Here is a 16111-nt window from a genome sequence, read left to right as displayed (position 1 = left end):
TGGCTGCATATTATTTAGAGAAGAGGGGCCAATGATAGGAGAGTCTTCCTACACTCTTAACCTATACGCACAGCCTTCAGGTATGTGCAAAGGTAATGCTGAGTTCAAAGGAATGAAGCATTGACATACGCAACAATGTGAATGGACCTCAAAACATCATGCTGAGTGAAAGAAGCCAGATGCAGAAAACCACATATCACATCATTCCATTTATATGAAATGTGCAGAAGAGGCAAATGCATAGAGACAGAAAGTAGATTAGTGGTTGCCAGGGGATAGGGTATGGGGGGATGGAGAGTGACTGGTAATGGGTTCTGGGGTTCTGGAAATGTTCTAGGGTTGGTAGTTATACTAGTAAATATATTTTGTGAATGCAATAGACACCACTGAATCTTCCATTCTAAAGGGTGAATGTTATGGTATATGAATTATATCTCAATCAAAAGAATAACATAGAGTTGTGTCAGAGTGATGAATCTCACTCAATGTCCACTGGCTGAGTGTTTAGTGAGCAAAGTTTCTGCCTGCTGTAGGCACTGGAAACACTAAGAGCAACACAAAGCCCTGCCCTCATGGGGTGACAATCTTGAGAGGGTGACATATAAGAAGCAATGTCCTTGCCCCTCTGGCTGGGGAGGGGGCAGCCACAGAAGCCTTGGCTTAGGTGAAGAAGATTTTACTTGAAATCAAGTTCAGAGCTGTGATTAATCTAAGAGGTGAGCTGATGTTTATAAGTGAAAGTGGCCAAACACTTCGGGTAGCCCCAATAAGGGCCCCCAAAGACGTCCACGTCCTCATCTCCAGAGCCTGTGAATATGTTCTGTTACATGGCAAAAGAGACTTTACAGATGTGATGAAGTTAAGGATTTTTGAGATGGAGAGATCAACCTGGATTATTCTTGTTGGCCCAATGTCACCTGATGAGTCCACAAAAGCAGAGAGGCTTTACCAACTGCACAGAACGAGAGAGAATGGAAGTGTGAAGACTTGACCCAGCATTGCTGGCTTCGAAGACAGAGGAAGAGGCCACAGCCAAGGAATGGGGGCAGGTTCTAGAAGCTGGGAGCATGTTGTGGCTGGAGCAGGGAGAATGAATGAAGGAGGACAGAGGGAGGACTTGTGGTGAGGTCCCTGTGGGTCACAGGATGGTGTTGGCTTTTGTCTAAGTATATTGAGAATGCACTGGAAGACTCATCATTTTTTCAAAAAAAGTACTGCAATAAAGAACAGTCTTAAAGTTTACAAAACACAGAATATGAAGGCTGGGTGGCTGGCTCAGTTGGTTAGAGCACAGCCTTGTAACACCAAGGTCAAGGGTTCAGATGCCTGCACCTGCCAACCACCAAAAAAAACAAAACAAAACAGAATCTGAAGAAAAATTCAGTAAGAAAGTGGGGAGGTAGCTTTGGGAAGAAATCAGCCAGTGGCTGTGACTCCAAGTTTTGGGGGAGATGACAGAAAGGGAAGAAAAGGGAAGATTCTTGGTTTTGTCTGGTCTCTGTTTACCGCCTGAATCTCTGACATGGAAGTGAATTCAGTTGGGTCTGGAGCTAAACTTGCCCTAAATCTGGGGCTTCGCAGAAGAAGGACATGAACCAGGGGCCCTGTCCTTGGGCCCTGCATCCCCCAGGGAGACCTAAGGCCACATCAGTGCTGGCTTCACCTGATAAGTAAGGAGCTCCTATCCCCACTCCTTCCCAAAGCCACCTCTACCTAACATGCAAGTGCAACCATCTGAATGCTCAGTCCAAACAGGAAGGAGTCCAGACTCGAGAGACCGGTGGTTATTAGATCATCCATGAGAGCAGGGGTTCCCTTTCTTCCTTCCCCACCTCCCCAGTCCCCATTCCCTGCATAGTTAACATTCCTGGACAGTCCGTATCACTCCTCTTTGTGCTTCAGTACACCCCACCCTGTTTCCTCACAGGATCTGAGGCACCGCCTTCCAGAAGCAGCTGGGAAGAGGGAGCGTAGCACAGGCAGAGCTGACTGACTGGTCCAGCACGGCCTTCGCTTGGCCTCTTCTGTCTGATGGGACCCCGGGGGGCTAGGGCTCCATCAGACGTGCCGGCCTTCATTCCTAATTCCACCAGACTCCTGGAAAGTAGCGTGACCCCCATCTCATTGGGATTTTAACTCAGAAAGATAAGCTGTGTAGACAAAGGGAGCAGTCAGGGATCTGAGTGGGATAGGATGCCCCTCTATAATGAGATGAGAGGGAAGAGACACGGAATTGCAAACAGGGGAATGAGCTTCAAAAGGAGAAACATTTTGTAGCTAGCTGTCTGGGCGGCCATAAGGGACCGACTCCAACATATTTTGCATCCCACATTGGAAGCAGTGCCAGGAGGAGCCCTTCCTTGGCCTTCCTGTGGCTGGGAGCATGTCGGGTGTGTCTGAGCAATGCGGGGTCCTGCCCAGGAGGCGCAGATACCCAGTGGAGTGGCTTTCAGCAAAGGGCTGGAGCACTAAGAGTGCACAGTCTCTCATTCCAGACCCTACCCTTGGGCTGCACGACAATTGTGGGCTGAGGTGGGACAGCGAGCAGGCGTGAGGCCAGGCAAGTCTGGGGTTGGAGCTCACCAAAGCCCGGTCAGTGGTTCCCTGCCCCCAAACAGGCATGCAGGATAGGGCTCAGGTGCGGCCCAGTTATGCAGCGGTAGCCACACCAATAACTTAGGCATCCAGCACTGAGCTTCAAGTGCTTCAAGAGCATCTTGAGGAGTCAGCACCATGGCAGAAGACATCAAGACCAAAATCAAGAATTACAAGATTGCTCCTTCTGACAGCCACTTACCCATCCAGAACCAGACCAGAACTACCTGGACTTCCACCGCTGCAAGAAGGCAATGACCACTAAAAAAGCAATGTTTCTGTGTGTGAGTGGTACCACTGTGTGTACATGTCCCTCTACCTGATAGCCTGAGTCTCAGCTTGGGATGACTATTGGGCTGAAGGCACATTTCCTGAGAAGATCTGATCTGGCTGCACCTCACCTCTCCTCTGTCTTCTGTCCTTCTCCTAGGGTGTGGTAAAGTGAGACCTACCCTGTGACCCTGAAGCATGACTTAACTAATAATAAAAACACATTGGAAACCTGTGAAAATAAATAAATAATAACTGAGGCATCTGAAATGCCCAAGGGGTGAGAGTCTGAGCTCCAACCCAGCTCCAAGCATCCAGGCCCCAGCTGAAGACCACAGTTCCTTTGTCCAACCCCTGGACAGCTTCCACGTCCAAGTGAGTGAAAGTCCTCCCTAGACCCTCTTTATTCTCACACTGTCATTTTCTTAGAGCAAGTAGTGACTTCAGTTCAAGTCACTTTTCAAAGATCCCAAGCACCTCCTGTTATTGTTTAACACCTGTATATCCCACAACCTGAAACCAGAGTAGCAGTTTAAATTTTAATTTTATATCTGCCTTAATGACATTTGTTAAGATTTGGATTACAAGAACCAATACTCCTGTGCCAAAGAAAATAGCTAAGTACTGAAAGGATCTAGAAGAGAGTCTGGAGTTTAATCCAGACATACTTTCAAATTGCAGCCCCTACCCTGGAATACAGCAGGACACTACCGTCCCCACCAGCTGCGGTCTCTCAACAGCCACCTGCAGAATGAACCCCACCCCAGGCAAGCTGGCTCCTACAGAGAAGCTACGGAGGCTTCTGATCCCACACTCTCAGCTGTGGCTCAAACCATCCAGGGGGATCCTCTTGGAGACCACACACCCAGGCTCCAGGAAGTTCAACTTCCACCAGGTAGGGGTGAGGACTTGGTCTGCACAGCCACTGAGCAGCTGTCTTGTTTCTCTGCTGTGTAGCGTGTTCCTCTTTGATGGGAGAGCCTACCTCACTCGCAACAGACAGTCATCCTAGTACTGGAAACCTGCCCTTGCTCTTGCCCCTCGGAGGCAAGATGTTTGGATGTCTCACCTTGAATGTGCACCTTCTGCATGATGGTGGGTCCTCAGAAGCTAGGCTCTGCCCAGTATCCTTTAGTCTCTGGCACCCAGCATCCTGCCTACCTGAACACTGAGCTGCAAAATGTATTTGCAAACACTCTCCTGGGTGTGAGGAGGGCTTCCTGATTGCCTCTCCTGGTCTCTCAGGGCTCGTCTGTCCTCTGGGTACAGACAGTGCCCACCCTGTCCCATCTGGCCCCATCTCCCTTGCATCCCCGCCATGGGTGACGGTGAAGTAATGCATCCTCCTATGACAACAGGAGTAATGCACTTCTTCCAGCTGCTGCCAGCACTCCAAGGCTCTTCTTATCTCCATAACTGGTGGTCTATGAGACCTCTAATTTTGTCGTTGCTCTGATCCCTCCAAATATGATTGAGGGAATGGTTGGAGACACACCATTGCATAGGCTGCAGGAACAAGGCCTTCCCATGCTGCTAGTTGCCTACCCAAAGCCATTCTCTCCTTTATCTTTACTAACTTGTCACACAGAGCAGTGACATGCTTGGCTAGCAGACTATGCTTCCTACCTCTTCCAGCAGCTAAGTGTGACCACATGTACTACTCTGTTTTCTGTTGCTGATAACAAAATACCTGAAACTGGGTAATTTATAAAGAAATGAAATGTATTTCTTACAGTTTGGAGGCTGGGAAGTCCAAGTCCAGGGGGCATATCTGGTGAGGACCTTCTCCTGGGTGGGAACTCTCTACAGAGTCCATGGCAATGCAGGAAATCACATGGCAAGAGCGCATCTAACATGCTCACTCACTCTCCTTATGAAGCCCCCAGTCTACTTCCTGACAACCCATTAAACTATTAACCCATTACTCCATGAATGAATGAACCCAGGCATGTGGGCACAGTCCTCACAATCCAATCACCTTTTAAAGGCCCCACCTCTCAAATGCCATATTGAGGATTAAGTTCCTCATGAACTTTGGAGGGGACATTCAGACCATAGCACCACGAAACTAAGTTCTGGCCAAGAATATGTAAGTAGCATTGTGTGAAACTTCCAGAGATGCTGCTTAAAAGTGGCTCAGGGGAAATGGGCCCTTTCTGTATCACCCTCTTCCTCCTTCTTGCTGCTTGGAATGCAGGTGTGATGGGTGGGGCACCAGCAGCTCTACTGGGCCATGACACCTTGAGGATGGAAGTCAAACAATAGGCTGGTGGAGCAGGGTGGTAAAAGAAGCCTGAGTTTCTGATGTCCATCAGAAGAACCCTGGATTGCCCACCTCTGGGCTCCTTTAGCATGAAAGAGAAGTTCTATCATGTTTAAGACACTATTATTTTATGTATTTTATGCAGCCAAAAAGAATCCTCACTGATCCACCTGGTTGGCTGCCTTTGGCTTTGACCATCTTCTCTGGAGGATTTTCACAGCCAGGCATATCTGTGTTCCATACAGATGTGTAAGAGTTTGGTAGATAAGTTAAAAAAAAAAAAAAGGAAGGAAAAAGCATAAAAAATGAAGTAAGCACTAAACCACAGGCCAGAGAGATCAAAGATAATGATGATGTGACACATCTAAGGGACATTAATGGTTTTAGAAGAGGGCTGTATCTAGACTACCCAATATATTCTACAATCTGCATATAATCTCTATTTGTTTACTGATATTTGTTTTAAGAGTGAATTTATCCAACAAGTGGTGCTGGAACAAAGCGATACCCATATGGAAACAATAAAGATGGACCCATTCCTCACTTGTACACAAAAATTAACTCAAAATGGACCTAAATAGACTTTGTAGTGCATTGAATTATGTCCCCCCAAAATTCACTGAAGCTTGAAATGTGTCCCCCAAGTTTCATGTATTAGAAACTTGACCCCCACTGTGACCGTTAAGCAGTAGGAAGTCCTATTATGGTAATTGTAAGGTGGGGCCTTGAAGAGGTGATTAGATTGTAGGACCGTGCAGTAGTGAATGGATTAGTAATGGTGGTCAGAGGCGTGATTCTGAGGGCTTTAAATGGAGAGAGAATGAGGAAGTTGGTCTCTTGTTCTCTCTGCTCTGCTATTTCACAACGTGATACCCACGTCACTGAAGTCACCACCAAGATCCTCACCAGATGTGTTCCCTGGACTTTGGATGTCCCCGGCTCAGAAACTGTAAGCAATAAATTTCGTGTTCTTTATAAATTGCCCAGTTCTGTGTATTTTGTTATAAGCAGCAGAAATGGACTAATGCAGACTGAATGGAAGTGTTTGAACCATAAGAAAACATAGGTATAAATCTTTGTGACCTTGGGTTAGGCAATGGTTTCTTAAATACGACCGCAAGAGCATAATAAACCAAAGAAAAACAATTTTAAATTGGACTTCATGAAAATGAAAAGCTCTTGTGCTTCAAAAGATACCACGAAGTAAGTGGAAAAACAACATACAGAATGGGAGAAAAACTTTGCAGATCACATATCTAATAAGGTACTTGTATCTAGAATATATAATGGACTCTTACAACTCCATAATAAAAAGACAAATAATCCAATTTAAAAATGGGCAAAGCAGTTGAATAGACATTTCTACAAGAAGGTATGCAAATGGCCAGCAAGCACACAAAAAGATGATCAACGTTATTAGCCACATGCTGAAATCAAAACCACAATGAGTTACCACCTCACACACTCTAGGACAGCTAAAATTAAAACAAATGAACAGATAAGAAGTGTTAGCGAGGCTGGGTAGAAACTGGAACTCTCATACACTGCTGGCAAAATGGTGCAGTCACTTTGGAAGGCAGTTTAGCAGTTTCTTACAAGATTATACCTAGAGTTACCATGTGGTTCAGCAACTCCACTCCCAGGTGTATACCCAGGAGTATATGATGAAAACATGTTCACACAAACACTAGTATACAAATGTTCATTGAAGCATTATTCCTAATATTAAGCACAATGGAAACACCCTAAATGCTCATCAACTGATAAATGAAAAAACAAAATATAGCATATTCATACACCGGAATGTTATTCAGCAATAAAAAGGAATTGTCTTAGCCTATTTGGGCTGCTGTAAGAAAATACCACAAACTGGGTGGCTTATAAACAACAGATATTATATTTATCACAGTTCTGGAGGCTGGAGGTACAAGATCAAGGTGCTGGCAGATTCAGTGTCTGGTGAGGGCCCCCTTCTGGATCACAGATGACACTTTCTGTCTCCTCACACACTGGAAGGGACAAGACTACTCTCTGGGTTCTCGTTTATAAAAGCACTAACCACATTCACAAGGACTCCACCTTCCTGATCTAATCACCTCCCCAAAAGCCCTACCTCCTAACACCATTTCAACATACAAATTTGGGGGGACACAAATATTCAGATCATAGTAGGAATAAAGTACTGACACTTGCTACAACATGGATAAACCTTGAAAATATGCTGTTTAAAAAGCCACACACACAAGGTCAGATATTTTATGATTCAATTTAAAGGAAATGTCCAGAACACGCAAATCCGGGGAGACAGAAAGTAGATTTGGGGTTGCCAGAGGCTGGAAGGATGGTAGAATGCTGAGTGACTGATAACTGGCACAGTGATTCTTCTGGGGATGTTTAGAACATCATAAAATTAAATGATGGTGATGGTTGCATAACAGTGTGAATATACTAAAAACTGCTGGATTTTACACTTTTTAACGTGTGAACTTTATAAAATTGTTGATAGAAAGCACGCAGGGGCTCTATCCAAAGGGGACCTGATTCAAGCAGACCATGAACTTGGTGGGGGACAAATGCTTCCTGGACTTGGAGCCAGAAGACCTGGATGCTCGCCCTGCCCTTCTGCGTCCAGCTCGTCTGTAACACAAGTTCTCTTGTGTGTTGCTCTTTCCTCAACACACATTCACATCCCAGCATGATACTCCACTGCGGGATGCGTGACCTCACTCAACCATTGACGGGTCCCTAGAGTGGGACGCGTGCCTCAAGGGGACACAGGTAAAGTCTCTAGTCCCCCAACGCAGTAAGCAGGTCTCCAAACCGGCCGCGCACCCTCACCCTGCCTGCACTGAGCATGCCCCCTCCAGGGTCACCTGATCTCACCAACGCGGGTCCTGCGCCTTTAGCGCTGACGGAGCAGGTCCCAGAAGCAAGTGGAATGCCCTCAACCAAGACGGTGCAGCAGTTCCCCGCGCTGGCCTTTTACCCTTATGGCGCACTGAGAACGTCATACCAAGGGCTGTTAGCCCTCACACCATACGCTTGGCCCACATTCCCACGAGTGTCGCATCATCTCACTTCACAGGGAACGAGACTCCCGCGGGCCGTATGTCCTCCATCCGAATGGACTATGCTCATCTACCTTGGGAAGCACACCCTGCTTCTGCACTGAGTAGGTGCCTACGTGGTAGGGACGCACGCCTCACCTGGACACCTACGTGTAAGGCCTAGAGACCTCACTCTGAAAGGCGCAGGTCCGCAACGTGGGCCACGTGCCCTCACCAGGACATGTATAAGATTTGTCGCCCTCACGCTTCACGGACTAGGTCCGTCCCCGCGGGCCGAGCACCTTCACTCTTTAAGAACATGTCGTCTCCAGCAGACCGTGCGACCTCACCCGACAGGGAGCAGGACCCCCACGTGCCGCGCGCTCTCACCGGGACATGTATAAGATTTGTAGCCCTCATACTTCACCGACCAGTTACGTCCCCCCGGTCCGCATGCCCTCACCCCGTATGGAGCACGTACCCTGTGGGCCTGGCACCCTGACCCAGACACCGGTAAGGTCTGGATTCCTCATTCCGCACGGAGCATGTAGGTCCTCTCGAAGTCCACTAGCCTCACCTGGATACCGATAGGTCTTAAGCCCTCACCATCACGGAACAGGAATTCCCGTGGGCCCCTCCCCGTCACTCCTACCTGAGCAGGTCCTCACTGTCTGACCCGGACACCAGGGAAGTCTGGAGCCCTAAAGCTGCATGGAGCAAGTGCCCCGACGTGGCGTGCGCCCTCACCCTGCACGGAGCAAGCCCCCCTGCTGGTCCCGCACCCACACCCAGCACGGAGGAGGTCACCACCGCGGGTCTCGCGCACTCACCTGGGCACCAATAAAGTCTGGAACCCAAAAGCTGCACGGAGCAGGTGCCTTGGTGGGCCATGGACCCTCGCCGCACATTAGCGGGTTTCCCCCACGCCTCGGATCGCGTGCCCTCACACCGCAGGAGTAAGTACCCAACCCGGTTCCAGCGCCCTAAACTGGTCACCGATAAGGTCTGTAGCCCTCAAGCCACACGGAGCAGGTGCCCCAAACAGACGTGTGTCCTCGCCACACACGGTGCAGTTCCCCCCATCCCCCATGGCCCCATACCTTCAGCCCGCATGGAGGAGGTCCCACCACTGGCCGCGCGCCCTAACCACGCAGGAAGAGGCTGGCCCAGATCGGACTGCCAACTCACTCAGCAGGAGGAGGTGTCCCAAACCCATGGGCTGCGTGCCCTCACTGGGACACTACTAAAGTCTGTAGGCCTTCCCGGTAGGACCACGTCCCCCACATTGGGACCAGAGCCCTGTTCCCGCACAGAGCAGGAATGCCCATGAGCTGCGCGCCCTCCCACCCCACAGAGCAGATGCCCCGCCACGCGAGACGCGAGCCCGCACCTTTCACAGAGTAGTTGCCCACAGCAGGCCACCCGCCGCTACCAGCAGGAACAGATCGCCACCTCCCCACCCCCGCGGCCCGCGTGCCCTCACCCCTCAAGAGCATGTCGCCCCCAGAGGACCGCGGGACCTCACCGGGACACCGGTAAAATCAGGATCGGGCATCCCGTTTGAGCAGGTCCTTGTCACGTGGGCTGCACACTCAGCGATGCGGAGCAAGTCCCCACCCCGTCAACTGGACACCAACAAAGTCTGGAGTCCTCATGCTGTACGGAGCCGGTACCCACCGCAGGCCATGTGCCCTCCCAGCGCACGGAGCGGATCCCCTGCTCCCCAGACGAGAGCCCTCCCTCTCCATGGAGCAGGTGCCCACAGCTGGCCGCGTGCCGTTACCCAGCAGGAGGCGATCACCATCTCCTCAGCCCCGCGGCCAGCGCGCTCTCAATCCCCAAGAGCATATCCCCCCGTTGGACCGCACCCCCTCACCCCACAGGGAGCTGGACCCCCACAAGCCACGCAACCTCCACCCGGATGGAGTATGTCCCCCTACGGCGGAATCATAAAGGGTCCTTACACATGATGTCATAGAGAGCGGAATCATAGACGGGCATTATAGATAACATCAACAAGCCAATCATAGCCGAGCATTATAGATAAAATCATAGAGAGGGAATCATAGAGGAGCATTATAGATAATATAGAGAGCCGAGTTATAGACTGGCATTATAGATAATATGAGCAAGCTGAATCATAGCCGGGCACTATAGATATATTCATAGAGAGCTGAATCATAGACGACCCTTACACACAATATCGTAGAGAGCCGAATCATAGAGGGGCATTATAGGTAGTATCATAGAGAGCGGAATCATAGAGGGGCATTATAGATAATATCTGGATGCGGAATCATAGAGGGGCATTATAGGATAGGTAGTATCATAAAGAGCCGAATCATAGAGGGGCGTTATAGATGCTATCAAAGAGAGCCGAATCACAGACGGGCCTTACACATAATATCATAGAGAGTGGAATCATAGAGAGGCATTATAGATAATATCTGAGAGCCGAAACATAGAGGGGCATTATAGAAAGTATCATAGAGAGTCGAATCATAGACGGGCCTTACACATATTATCATAGAGAGCCAATCACAGATGACCTTTACACACAATATCATAGAGAGCGGAATCATAGAGGGGCATTATAGATAATATCTGGACACCGAATCATAGAGGGGCATTATAGGTAGTCTCATAGAGAACGGAATCATAGAGGGGCATTACAGATAGTATCATAAAGAGCCGAATCATAGAGGGGCGTTATAGATAATATCAAAGAGAGCCGAATCACAGACGGGCCTTACACATAATATCATAGAGAGTGGAATCATAGAGAGGCATAATAGATAATATCTGAGAGCCGAATCACAGAGGGGCATTATAGAATGTATCATAGAGAGCCGAATCATACACGGGCCTTACGCATATTATCCTAGAGAGCCGAATCACAGGTGACCCTTACACACAATATTGTAGAGAGCTGAATCATAGAGGGGCATTATAGATAATATCTGGACGCCGAATCATAGAGGGTCATTATAGGTAACATCATAGAGAGCCGAATCATAGAGGGACGTTATAGGTAACATCATAGAGAGCTGAATCATACAGAGCCGAATCATAGCCAGGCATTATAGATAGTATCATAGAGAGCCGATTCATAGAGGGACATTATAGATAATATCAGAGAGCCGAATCATAGACAGGCCTTACGCATAATATCATGGAGAATGGAATCATAGAGGGGCATTATAGATAATATCTGAGAGCCGAATCATAGAGGGGCATTATAGGTAACATCATAGCCGAATCATAATTGGGCATTATAGGTAGTATCATAGAGAGCTGAATCATAGAGGGGCATTATAGATAGTATCATAGAGAGCCGAATCATAGAGGGGCATTACAAGTAACATCATAGAGAGCCGAATCATAGCCAGGCATTATAGATAGCATCATAGAGAGCCGAATCTCAGAGAGGCATTATAGATAATATAGAGGAATCATAGGGGAGCATTACTAGATAATATCATAGCGGGGCATTACAAATAGTATCACAGAGAGCCAAATCATAGAGAGGCATTATAGATAACATCAGAGAGCCGAATCATAGAGGGGCATTATAGATAACATCATAGAAAGAGGAATCATAGAGGGCATTATAGGTAATCTAGTGGGACGAATCATAGAAGGACATCATAGACAGTAGGGTCATAGAGAAGAGATTCGTAGAGAGACGTCTTAGCTACTATCACAGAGAGGGGTGTCATAGTGGGGATATCATAGATAATATACATACGAGTATCGTAGAGGGGATATCATAGATAATGGCATCATAGGGAAGGGTTTCATAGAAGGACTTCTTAGGTGATATGATAGAGTGGGGTATCATGGAGGTACATCGTAGATATCATACAGGGGGTATCATAAAGGGACATTATTGATAATACCATAGAGAGGGGTGGTATAGAGGGACATCATACATAATATCCTGAAAAGGGGAATCAGGGAAATCGTAGATAACAGCATCATGGAGTGGGGTATCACAGAGGGGCATCATAGATAACAGAGAGAGAGAGGAATCATAGAGGGGCATTATAGATAATAGCATCATAGAGAGGGGTGTCATAGAGGGACATCATAGACAGGATCACACAGAAGGGTTTCATACAGGGACATCTTTGGTCATATCATAGAGAGGGGTGACCTGATGGGACATTCTGGGTAATAGCATCATAGAGAAGGTATCAGAGACGGACATCATAGAAGCAATGAAAACATCTAAGTTTGGGGGGACACAGCCATCTGCTGAGACCCACTCCCACGCTCCAACTACCACAGGGAACTTCCCGACATAGTGGTCATGACATGGGCACCTGGCTAGCCACCTTGGTCCTCTGTGGGAAACGAGTTTGTGAGCATCTTAGCACATGCGTGGGAAGGGTCCAGACTGAAAATGCTGCAGGGTCCCAGTGTTCAGAAGGGAGCCTCCTCAGCCTTCACGAATGGAAAACCGTGTAACAGCACAGCCTGGGACAGAGGCTCGCCGGCCTACGACTTCGTGGCTTCCCGTACAGGCTAGAATAAAAGCTGCAGGACACCGTACACTGCAGTGTGTGGAGCTGAAATGACGGACTCAGTGATGCCGGGGACGAGAGAAACCGAGCGGGGAGAGGTGGCAGGGGATCTTGGAGTGCAATGGAGGGGAAGGCGGGAAAGGCGCGTTGCCCTAGGCAGCAGGAGGACAGGCGGCTGGGAGCACGGCGGTCAGGGGCCACCAGGTCACAGGGGACATTGGTCTCCCTGCCTGACGGCTGGTGCTCCTCCCTGGTTCACAGCCTGGGATCACGAGGGACCTGTAAAGACTCCTGATGCCCAGCACCTGCCCAGAGACTCCCATGTCCCCGGCCAGGGGCGCTGGGGTGGAAACGCTCTGGGTGCCTCTCCCGGGCAGCGCGGCTGCGATCCAGCGTCTCTGCACCTCGCGGGTCACTCCAGGGATCGTGACATTGAATTCTCACACCAACTGCACAGCCTTCTGTCATCAACCTGGTTGACATGCAGCTGAAGCCAGCAGACCTTGCCTGCTGTGCCCACAAGAGGATGTGATGAAGTCAATTTAATATGCACCCTACAGCATCGCAACCAGATGTGCCCACAAGACATATGAGGAATACGACATTTCACAGAGCAGGGCTTACTAACCATGTGCAGTGTCCTCTGATCACTTCTGATCCACTCCATTAAACTACTGCAGCCTGGGGTGTGGGGGGCCAAGTTCATAGGCATCAGGGTCGCCGCCCGTGTGGATACCTTGGATGCAGCTTGGGGTGGCAGGGCCGAGGTGAGAAGCCTCCACTTTGACTAAGATGCAGCATTCTCGCTGCTTTGCTGCCTCCCCTGGGTCCCTGAGGGTCATTTGGGCTCCAAGGACATGTTTGAGAAACGTGGGTTTTCTTTGTAAAGAAAAGGAAACGCCTAGAATAGCCATAGGACACCTCAGGCTATGTTCTAGTGGACGTGACCCTGGATGCTAACGGTTCCGTAACAGAGACATGTGTACCTGTGTGTGTGTGTGTGTGTACATGCGTGTGTGAGAGAGTGTGTGTGTGTGTGTGCATTGCGTGTGCATGTGCACAGAAGAACATTGTACAACACCTACTTGAATTTCTGACTTCATGTCGATTTTGTAACACACACATATATCGTTACAGGAGTCCATGTATTGACCTTCAGCCAAGGGGCACGCCTGGCCTGGACACTCGCCTCCTCGGTTTCCAGGCCTGGGACCCCACTTTCCGCTGCCTCATTCGTTACTCTATTGTGCTCAGAGCCTTGCTTGAGACGCCTCCAAACCATCCCCGCAGCCCCCGACTTATCCCAGCACCAAGAGAGGCTAATTTCAACTGGACGTTGCCTGTGGGGCCTAAAGTCTATTTTGAATGGTCTCCATTTCTATTGGCCTCCCCATACCCACCGCTCCACCAGGAGCAAATCAAGCTCCCCAACCCTTTTACTGAGCCTCAGGCTGTCACTAGCAAATTTCACCCTCCACAAAGCTGTCCTTCTGCCTCTAAATCTCCCTCTGGGCATGTTCTCCTTTAAACACCTCCATTCGGGCCGGCTTCTCTGCCTTCTTGTCTCTGTAAAGACTGGGGATCCTGCTGCCTGAAGCCAAGCCATCCGTCTACACACCAGAAACCCCAGACACGCGGCCCTGACTGGGATCAAGAGCAGGGCACAAGTACCCAAAAAGAAAAAAGTACCCCCTGGCCAAGGACTAACTTCACCCCCTTGAGGCTGCGTTTTTTCCTTCTTTGTCCTCCCAAATCCTCACGCTGCAGGAGAAAAGTCGTGATAGTGTCACTCAGATGTGTCTCTGATCCCTTCTGTACTCCACTCACACCTCGCTAGAGTCACTCTTGGATGATCAAAATTCCCCAAAGAGTCGCTGTCACGTTGCTCTTCCCACTGTAATTCTATAATTCCCAATTATTCCCAGTGTTAACCTGGTGAGACTTTCACAGAGACGTTCAATGAACGAAAATACTAGAAAACAAATCCTAACTGCTACTGCACTTTCCGATATCATCGAAAGGGCCACAGATCATCAATTCCTGGTATCTCCTGGGAAATCCCCCGTCCTCTCTAGCTCTCACTACCCCACATATCCCCACAGCCTCCCCTATCACAAATCCACCAATCAACCTTGTCCTCGCCACTTTGTCTACCTTACAGATTTCATCCCATCAGTTAAGCTTCAACCGTCACGTGTAGCAGCATGATAATTAAATAGGAGTGTGACGGAGAATGTGCTTGTCCACGAATTCAGTTCTCCTCTTCTTAGATTAAGAGTTTTTTCACTGGGTATGTGGCCACTTCATTAAAAGACCCCTCAGAGGCTAGGAATGACTGAGTGGGGATGTGGATGTGATGGCAGGAGTTGGAGCACCTGTGTTGGGCCACGAGTTGGAAACCACAAGCTGAGGAAAGCAGAACAAGAGGAAGGGGCATGGATCCCTGCTCTATGTGGAGCACCTTCAGACTGCCAACAGGGACACAAGGGACAAATAAGTTTCCCACTTTTGGAAGCTCCTGGGCTTTGGGGGTCTCCCTGTCAAAGTAACCAAAGGCTGTCCTAAGTATTGCAGTAACAACTGGAGGAGTGAGGAGGTGTGTGCATCACCCGTCCCTGCTTTCCTTCCCTCCCCACCCGTGCGCTCCAGGGCACTCTTCTAGTCTCTGCTTCTCTGAGTCTGTTTTACATTCCTCATACTCATGGAAGTGGTATCACGTAGTAGGCGTCCTTCTGTGTATGGCTTATTCTTCAGCATAATGTCCTCCACCTTCATTTCAGGTTGTCAAGACTGAAGGATTTTCTTCCTTTCCAAGGCCAAGCATGTTTAAATCTCTTATGTCTTTGAACCCCCAGCTGTGGTTGTCGAACTGGCATGTGAAGCAGAATCACCTGGAGGGCTTATTGAAACACAGATTCCTGGGCTCCCTACCACTCTTCAATTCTGCAGGTCTGGAGTGGGGCCTGAGAATTTGCATGTCTAGCAAGAACCCGGGCAAGGCATGTGCTGCTGGTCCAGGGACCACATGGTGAGACCCACATTGTTCTCTTAGACCCGGACCTTGCAATAGTCCAGCCACCAGCTCATGCACTAATGGACACTTGAAGAGGGGAGGTCTGAAGGCACATGTCTCCTGGGTGAAAAATACACGACAGGCTTTAAAGACATCACACACACCAGTGCAGAATGGTCAAATACCTGTAATAATCTTATATCTCTTAGACATCGAAAAGAAAACAGTTTACATATCTGAAAGAAAATATAAAATATTATGACATCCATCTCACGTATTTGGTATTTTTAATGTGGCGGTTGTGGTATATATAATTATACGTCCTGCATTATATTTCTATTGCAGAGTGGTGTATCAGACAATTAAAGGAAGTAGGATATCAAACTGTGAAAACTAA

The 16111-nt window shown here is 48.7% G+C and overlaps 1 protein-coding gene and 1 pseudogene across 1 annotated transcript; both read left to right on the top strand.

Moving 5' to 3' along the window:
* The first annotated feature begins 2733 nt into the window (after nt 1-2733).
* LOC134367738 (cytochrome c oxidase subunit 6B1-like) lies at nt 2734-2980 on the top strand (annotated as a pseudogene).
* Nucleotides 2981-7681: 4701 nt separating this feature from the next.
* LOC134367156 (serine/arginine repetitive matrix protein 1-like) lies at nt 7682-10128 on the top strand. The gene is made up of 6 exons (XM_063083804.1): nt 7682-7763; nt 7996-8134; nt 8511-8688; nt 8795-8990; nt 9614-9710; nt 9903-10128. The coding sequence occupies exons 1-6, from the start codon at nt 7682-7684 to the stop codon at nt 10126-10128; spliced, it is 918 nt and encodes a 305-aa protein (XP_062939874.1).
* The last annotated feature ends 5983 nt before the right edge of the window (nt 10129-16111 follow it).

This window comes from Cynocephalus volans, chromosome X (genome assembly GCF_027409185.1).
Source record: "Cynocephalus volans isolate mCynVol1 chromosome X, mCynVol1.pri, whole genome shotgun sequence".
Taxonomy (NCBI): domain Eukaryota; kingdom Metazoa; phylum Chordata; class Mammalia; order Dermoptera; family Cynocephalidae; genus Cynocephalus; species Cynocephalus volans.
This window is presented reverse-complemented; position numbering and strand designations above follow the sequence as displayed.